The sequence below is a fragment of the Pecten maximus genome, chromosome 3 (assembly GCF_902652985.1).
Source record: "Pecten maximus chromosome 3, xPecMax1.1, whole genome shotgun sequence".
Taxonomy (NCBI): Eukaryota; Metazoa; Mollusca; class Bivalvia; order Pectinida; family Pectinidae; genus Pecten; species Pecten maximus.
Window position 1 is genome coordinate 20778617 of NC_047017.1, and position 9659 is coordinate 20788275.

The 9659-nt window shown below is 32.2% G+C and overlaps 1 protein-coding gene across 1 annotated transcript in view; it reads right to left on the reverse strand.

The window, feature by feature from the left end:
* LOC117323536 (protein phosphatase 1 regulatory subunit 14C-like) overlaps nt 1-9659 on the reverse strand; it is a 48621-nt gene that overhangs the window by 29608 nt on the left and 9354 nt on the right. Inside the window, exon 2 of the mRNA XM_033878810.1 lies at nt 6277-6616. Within this exon, the coding sequence (XP_033734701.1) occupies nt 6277-6616 (340 nt within the window). The remainder of the gene's footprint in view (nt 1-6276; nt 6617-9659) is intronic.

Below are 9659 nucleotides of genomic sequence, written 5' to 3' on the forward strand. Positions count from 1 at the left end.
GCAATTTTCCCCCATATAAACACTCAATGCCATTGAGTACAAAATATACCAGCTGGTAAACATGGAATTCGAATAGCCTTGATCCTAGGAGCCAATATTAAAACTTCCATCTAATTATAATATGTATGGAGATTAACGTGACCTGTCCCTTTGAACTAAAATTCAACGCATACCTGGGTATATTTATGTCCAGTAAAGACATTTTCTGGTACACTCATTTAGGGAAATTGATCTTCCTGTGTTCACGATATTGACTTGACTGCATATGTGATCAATACATTAATTGACGGCCAACACATGTAGATACATGTAGATGTACAAAAGGTCATTCTGATCCAACTTTTACTTCATAAAGGCCTCAATATATGGTAGTGGTTACAAAATATCTGTTCAAAACATAGTTGTAACTTCGCCACATCTAAGTTGGTGCAAATTTAATCTGATACTGTTTACATACAGAACATACACATACCAATTTGTATCTTGTTTTAATTAACACAACTAACATAAACTGATTACATAATTACTTGTTGATAAAAACTAAAAAAAAAATCTGTACATTATCAGATAAAAAATGGACAATTTCAGTTTTAAATTAAACTCTGATAAGTTACAATACTTGTATTTAAGCCCTGATGAGGAAGAACATTTAATTGGTACATGCATATAAAGTATCTTAGAATATTTTCTGTACTTTTTTTTAACACTATTACAGATATGTCCCAATCATATTCTGTATTTCACTTATATAACTCACAATATACTATTATTAAGTATATTTTAAACTTTTGCTACAGCAAATAACTTCGAATGAAAGTGGTTATTACTATGAATCAAATTCTAAAGAAGATATTTATTTCTTTTGTGAAATGTATTTTATACTATGAATAATGTGAGCACATGCATGTTATGATTTTATTGTGTAATATATATGTGGATGTCTTCCAAAAGCTTCCCTTCAGAACAAGTATAGTGTAGAATACATTTATCAAATACACTTCTCAGGTAAAATTTTTGGTCTTCAAGTTTAGTGCAACGTGTATGTGTTATGTAATACCTAGATCAAATCAAAGCAATATCTAAAATTTAATCAATATTTTGTTATGAATTCATAAAAACCATTTGATAAATTGTCTTCTCATTACACCTCATCATGATCCTGGTGTACACAGATCCTGTTTTCTACCTGGTCAATAACTGAGTCAATGCTACAATACATGCCTATACTGTATAGTGTTATGTAAAACTCTTGAATCATTCCCTGATGATTGTACACAACAGATAAACAGGACAGCCTATAGGACAGGTGAGACATTAAGGTGTGTTGAAACACAGGTAATTACAGGTAAAAAGCCACAGGACAGATCATTTCCTGGAACTTGTCTCACCAAACACTTTGACTTCCAACCACCTGGCCACAATTAACACAGGTAGATCATCACCTTGCCAAACTCAGGTGTAATAGCCAAATATCTATTACCAAACTCACAATTCAATATAAATCCACCCCTGGGCAGCTTTTATATCATCAGTGTTTATGAGTTGTACCTCAGGCAGCTAACATTAATTAGTCATCTTATCTGTTCTGTCTGATAGGTTGAGTATCTCTTATATATACATTGCATATGAATGCACAATAACATGCCTTTATAATTACATACAAGTCTAAATCATTTAGCTGGACATCAACTATAGCTAGAATGTAACTAACTATTGAGTGGCATATTTTAATACCCTTTTGTTGAATCCTTCAACCTTTTCCTGTATCTTTTTAACACAGAATACCTTGGAAATGCCTATAAAAGGGACCAGATTGGAATCTTTAGCTCATGCAGAAGAATTTATGCAATGCTGAACTGTTCATTTGACAATGAGACACATTGTTTTAATTGTACATGTGCCACTATATTGATATGATTGGCTGTAATGTTCCTTCTTTTTTAATTATGAGTAATTCTAGTTTTTCCTGGTTGGATAAATATATATAAAAACTACCTACTACCTCCTACCAGTTTGGTGAAGAATAGCCATCTATCAAATTAACATTAATGACCAGTTAGGGAGATATTCAGGCAACTTAAAATTACCTGTTAATGAATGAGAGATCGAGATGTTCTCCTGGCTGATATTGTCATTTACAAAGTGTCAATGGTGTCATTTTCAAAATGGTCTGAAAACTGCACTATAATTACAAATTGTAAATATGGTCTTGTCTTTTCTAATTTCATGTTAATGAAATGTACAATGCAGTTTCAAAACAAATGCAAACAATCATTCTAAAAATTACACTTTGTGTTTTGAAAAAGTACACACAATGTAACTCTGACACTCTGACAACACTGTTCTCATGAAATTGACCTTTTGTAAAGGGTGAAATATAGAAATACATATTTGCCATTCTGCCCGAACAGGAAGCACATAATTAGTTCAGTTTTCAGACAATTTTGAAAATGACACCATTGACAATTTGTAAATGACAATATCAGACAGGACATCTCTCATTCACCCGTAATTGGTATCATATTTTATAAACGGTTGTTTCATTCCTTGTCGATTTTTTTTTTATTTTAGTCTGATCAATACGCTGATGTCATCCACAGAGGAGGTGCTATACACAGACCTCTTATCTGAACGATCTTGGAAACCAAGGCTGACTGATAGTACAAGAACACTTTTGTTAACAAGGCTACGTGATATCCTCGACTGCCTTGTATTAAACATCAAACGAACCTTATAGAATCCCTGTACTAAATATTAAACTTTCACCTGAAATATGAACACTGGATAGGAGAGTTTAGTTTTTATTACTTGAATAATTTCATTTTGAAATTAAACTTCAATAATGTTTCATATTTCCTTAATGTGCATTCTGCAGTGAATGATACAATGTAATCCTATTTGATATCCACAGGGTTGCTTTGTACATGTAACATAATGCTTATAATCCTGCTTTATCATAACAAAAAAAGTGTCAAGCACATCCGCATTTCTCAATGGAAAGGAAATTGACATTTCATTTACACAGGTGTAACTTTGTATGGCGCTTCTTAAATTTAGTAAGATTTGAAATCACTCAAGGTGCTTCTCACAGAGATGTTGACATTTCATAACACTAGAAAATAAAAGGCGTAAATACCGACATTTTTTTTCATTATTTGTAGGTTAGACCAATAAAACGACAGGAAGCTGTTAAAAACTTTTTGTTGAAGTGATATATTGATCTTATTCTGTCTCCACTTTTTATAACTCTTTGCAAATAAAAGGTAGCTAACTGTGAATGTGTAGATCTGAAGTCCCAGCGACTATAAACAGGATTTTGCTGTCCATTGTGTTGTCATTTTTGATCAGTTCCTAAACATGGTGGCACGGACAGACAATAAATCTAATAGCTATTTTAATCCGTTGCTATTTGATGTCTTACTCATACAGACATTTCATATAACACAAACACATAGAAACATTTTACATCTAACTGTTAAGCTGCTTTGGAATCCAAAAGAGATGTTATTGAAATCTGTGTCACGAATCTGTGCTTATCCTGGCATTGTTAGTCATAGTGGTGATGATATATATCTATGTCCTTTCAAACCTCTGACTCAAAAGTTCATTCAATCTTTACTGACTAGAATAATTTTAAACAGTATTCTGTAATGACTGAAAAATCTTTGCTTTTAAGCAAATAATTTAGGTTGGGACTGGAAAACCTTTGACTGAAAAATTTGTCCGCTGATGGTTTCAATAATTTTAGTGCTATCAAATTCAGATTACTCATAAAATTTCCATTCCCAATTCAGTGGAACAGTGGAAAAAAGACCTACCATAATATCCATTCTAGATGTAAAATTGTCTACAATTGTTAATTAATTATGATAAGTTTTGATATCATTGCATCAAAATCGAAACTCCTAGCAAGTTCGAAGATACCTAAAGAAAAGACAAATGTAAAATGCTAAAGCAAACACAGGTTTATATATGCTATTGTCAGATTTAATGGTTGGTCTGAAAAATGCCAGATACCAGATGGCCAACCCTTTTATTACATTATCTAGCCACTATCATAGAATTACTCCACCTATAACGCAATAATGTAGATAAATACAAACATACCGCAGACAAAGGCTCCTGTTCAAAGATAGCATTTCTATTGTAAACAGGTTTTCTTTGCTGTCTCCTGTACTCCAAATGAGTATAAGACGGGTTACTGTACAGTTATGGAGGAGTTTACATTACTTCTACCATATACTTTAACTTAGGTCGTGTAGGTCAGGGACAAAAGTCTCTAGGGACTGTGGTATATATGTATGCAAGTTATAGTATATATATACGCTCATATATGATACATGTCAGGTGCCAAAGTTAATTCATTTTTATTTTTAAAAGTGTACATATATATAGGTAACTTAAAATTGAACATTATAAGCACTGTTTGAAAACAAAACTATGAAAGCCTTCTTTTATATATAAGGTCCACATAATTTTTGAAAAATAAATAACATTGCTATAATATCCTTCAAAATGTCTAAAAATATCAGTATCAATATTAAACTGTGAACTAGTATCGATATTAAACTGTGTACTGTATATATCAAATGCGTATATATCTATGTGCTGTCTGACAATAGTACTAACTTTGATGGACATAAAAGCTACACACCTCGATATGAATGAGGATGACTAACCATGGAGAACCATATATATACATACCTACTATGCATTGTTTTAGTATGTGTATTAACAGTAGCGATTAATTCTATTTATAACAAATTGCTAACTCTGCAGTAGAAGTTAACACACAGAGGTCTAATTAGGTCATTTTGATTCATTTTGATGAAGCAACATATAATTATCTTTATTAGGGTTTAATAAATGAACACCATAAACTAGATTTTGACAAACAGTATTATGATTTAACTGTTGAACAGTTTTGTGTTAAGTAATCATGATGTAAATGAACAGTAATTGAAGTATTATCTCTGAACCATGACTGATTATGTACATTTTTAAAACATATACAGGTTTATTCTTGTTCCATCAAGAAATTTGTCCTATCTAATGCTATGGTTTTCCATTTAGAACAATTAATAAAATTACCCAGGTTTTAGTTTCACATTAGCGGAGTGTTTGTCATTACATGAAAATAAGAAATCTTTTATTTATACAAATCATATCAATAATCAATAGTTAAAAGATTTTTTATATGATCAAACACCAATTTATTTAAGGCAAAACTTACAGTCACACTCTAAAATATTCTCCTCTTTAAAAAAATCCACTTTATTCTTGACAGTTCAATAACCACTTTCAATTTTTTTAAATAGTTCATAAAATGTGAAACTTCATTTCTAAATTGATAGATAAAGCATAAAGACATCAATTAATTCATGAAAATGAAACCTAGCAGTAGTTATAGCTACTCTATATTTCCTGTCGTGTTAGAATAACATATATCAGTCAACAAATATTGAAGGTGACACAAAACATGAGAAAATAAACTTAAAAGCTGCCCCTTAAAAGAGGGAGAACCTGGTCACAGGAAAGGATTTCTTTGCGAAATTAAAAAGAGTTTGCAGTTGAGGTGAAGTAACATATATATGTAGTCGTGTAGCAGAAGGTACTTTTTTGGCTGTTGGAAAGTTTTTCGGAAGTCGATGCAATGTGTGATAACACATGATGAAAGGAGAGGTGTTTTCTTCATGGGACAAACATATGCATGGCATACAGGAAGCTGTCGGGCAAACTGACATCACAACAGTCTGACATGTGTCAGCAGAACACATTTATACAGCACTTCACTGTCACATAGGAATGATGTGCATTTTACTACACACATTATTCACATGTGGTTTTACACAAACAATAATAATCATGTATGCACAAGTTATGTGCAGAAAGGAACTTTGAACCAACATTGAGATAAGCTATGTTGTAGGGATAGCACAGCTTTTCGCAATTTAGTAACTGAAATTTTACAGTTGTATGTAATTCCCCAATAAACTAATTAAAGCTGTTATAATATTAAAGAAAGTTATCAGTCTAGCAATAAAAGATATATTCTAAAATAGACAAGATAATTTTGATACTTAAATAAAGGTACGCAAATGATACATCAAAGTAAAATGGCTTCTTTGGTCCAGTTTATAGGGTCCCAGCACAAACAATGAACTGTCTGCCTGCAGCCACTGTATCAGGGAAGCACATATGGCGGGATGTCCCAGTAAATTAATTAATCAATTAAATCAAATTTTATGAAATATGTACACAAGTTATAATACATACCTCACAGTCGTAAAGATCCCTTAGCTGTTCATATAACCAATCCTCGACTGCTAATCGTTTACGAATCAGCATCATTTGGTGTTGTCCATAGCGCGCTGTCAAATACTTCTGTCGCTTTTCCTTTTCTTCGTCACGATTTGGCTTAGTAAAGCTGACATGACCCCTAGGAGAGTTAGAATCTTCAGAATCTTGTCTTTGTGCAGGAGCTGATGAAGTATTAATCGCTCCTGACTGATTTGTAGGACGATAAGAATCCATAGAACTTGTGTAGTTTGGTGCGGCAGTGTATGTCGCCATTACGTTCGAGAACCCAACACTCTTTATGCCAGTCTTCGGGACACTACAGTAAGAAAAATAACCCAGATTTTTAGAAATCTTATTTCGCAATTATGTGCTAAATTTTGATTCAAGCTATACAAAGTTTTCGTGAAATCGCTTAATAATTTTGCGAATCAGGCTACATAACATTAATTAACAGTTAATCGATCAAGAACTATTTTCTTTTACATTGTATACACTGTGGAGGACTGTGTACAAAGTGGTCGTGCGGAGGAATATATCAAGTTATTTGGTAAATAAATTTTTCAGATTTACAAGCGAAACGAAACCACCATGCGTATAAAGAAATTTAATTTTATTGTCTTAGATCAATTGAGTTTCTACGGAAGCCATGAAGGGATAGTCTTAACTGGCAATTACTCATTATTATGTATTTGTTATTTCTCATTTGTTACTAGTTAATTATTTGAACTTATTTAAAATCATGATAAAATCATTTATGGTAATACTAACTTGACAAAAGTTTATGAAACTATAGCATTCGTCAGCTAGTGTCTTAATACCCGCTTATCTTAAGAAATACACACACCCAGGTTTTGAAGAAAAGGAGAACTGAGTTTTTCACTAATCAAGTGATTAAGCTAATCATCCTTTTAACAACCGGGGCCTGATACGATTAAACTTGGTAATCTAAGGCTGTCCGACAAAATGGACGGCCTCAGCTCTCAACAAACATGTCAAATTAAACATTGTACAATTGTAAGTTATATTTTTTCTTTTCCTTTTAAAAAGTTTGAGTTTTTGCTTTTATTCCTGTGTACAAAACGATCACATACGCTCAGATCTCTTTCACTTGATGTGATCGTAATTAGTCCAGTTGTGGATGTCTTTTGCTTTCTCGCGCTCTGTGGAAAGTTACAGTAACGAAAAAAAGTAATAGGAAATAAGTACATGTAGTATCAAAAATATACCTTTGATAATTGCCAGATAATTGAATAGTCTACGATATGCCATTAAAAAACAACCAAACAAACAAACTAATAAATTAATGACTATATAAATAAAATATATATACACCCCTGAAGGCATAATCATCAGTATTAACTTAACGGAGCCCTCGAAATTTAATAATGATGGTAGAACACCAATTGATGAATATGAAAAAATTCCAAGATATGAAATATCAATGATATGATAATTAATCATGCAATTAATTGTATAATTACCAGTATAACATCATTGATATATTAGTATCAATGATACTTTATAAATTTATAACAAATAAGCGATGACAAATATATACTTTGTACTTATTTTCGAACATGATACTTTACTTTATACTTTATATTTGAAAAAAAGTTAGACGAACATTGGAAAAATCAACCGCTGAAATAATGTTTTAAAGAAAAAAAAACTGTGAATGTTTCAGTTTTAATATATTATTTATTTGTTATTAATTTACATGTACTACTTTTGTCAGAATAAGACTATGTATCTTGATATGTACATGTAGTAACAAAATGAAAGCCAGTAAATAAGCGGTACCTAATCTGTCCCTAGGGCTTCCCTGACGATTTATTACGCAACGATTCTAAATTTGCTTATCATACAAACCTGTAATGTAAGAGACGTTGTAATAAACCTGATATTTAAAGGTATTCATCAGGGGGGATTTTATATTTATTGTCAGAAACGTACACTCCCACTATATAATATAATAAAAAGAAATTCATCAGGCGATTTTTGTTTCATTTCTTTAATTTGTAAGCTTTATACAGATTTTGTGCATCGACAATGCTTACAATCCAAGTCCTTGGTTTTTGACCCCAGAGAACTGTAACATTGACTTAGTAGAATAGACGATGTAGGTCCATGTGAGATAACATCTCATTATCAACCTTGGATCTCGATATAATCACTCAGATTATTTGTTAACTTTATTACACGATATATAATACAGATCCCTGATTTCAAGAATATTTTATTCAAAGTCATTTCACGATACTCAAAATGATTGTAACATCTGATCGTTAACATAGATGTATATAAATGTTTAGATATCAAGTTACACTTTACTTATTCCCAGTCCACGGTACATATGTATTATAATCATATTGTAAAACAAAGACTTGGAATCTGTACCAAGTCCCTGTGATCTTAGTCTATCACAACCATAACCAAACTGGTACATATTCTCATGCGGTATATCAATATGTGCGTGGCAGTTTCTTCCTTTTTTAATCTTGGCTGTTTTTATGGCCCTTCTTTGGACATTTTTGATTGAATTACGATCCGTGCGCAGTATAACATTCTCAATACATGTCCCGTGATGTATTGATTGAGGTACATTTCTTTTCACAGGTGGGTAAGTCACAGCTAGTGTCAAGAGGGATGCACAACATGGGAAATTCACGTGGTAGTGTCACAAGGGGCAAGGTCATAGTATATTGTTACCAGGGCAAGGGTCATAGTGAAATAGTTACCATTGTATGGCACTGCCACTATATAACCCTACCAATTCAGTTGCGAGTTCACCAGCTTATGAACTGCCAACTGAAATTTGAATTTGAAAATTTCAAAAAAAAAAAAAATCGCACGACAAATAAAAAATCGCAGATGGTATATATAAGCCGTTCAATGGGACAAAGTCAAAGTGTAGTGTCACCAGGGAAAAGGTCAAAGTTTAGTATCACCAACAGCAAGGTCATAGTTTAGTGTCACCAGCGACAATGTCATGAGAATAGTACGGAAGAGCATTAGGGCCATGAAGCAAAAAAAATAAATTCATTTTTTCGTGTTAATAACTCGAAATTTCGACTTACTAACTCGAAATTTCGAGATAATAACTCAAAATTTCGACTTACTAACTCGAAATTTCGAGATAATAACCCGAAATTTCGACTCAATAACTCCAAATTTCGAGATAATAACTCGAAATTTCGACTTAATAACTCGAAATTTCGAGATAATAACCCGAAATTTCGACTTAATAACTCGAAATTTCGAGATAATAACTCGAAATTTCGACTTAATAACTCGAAATTTCAACTTACTAACTCGAAATTTCGAGATAATAACCCGAAATTTCGACTTAATAACTCGAA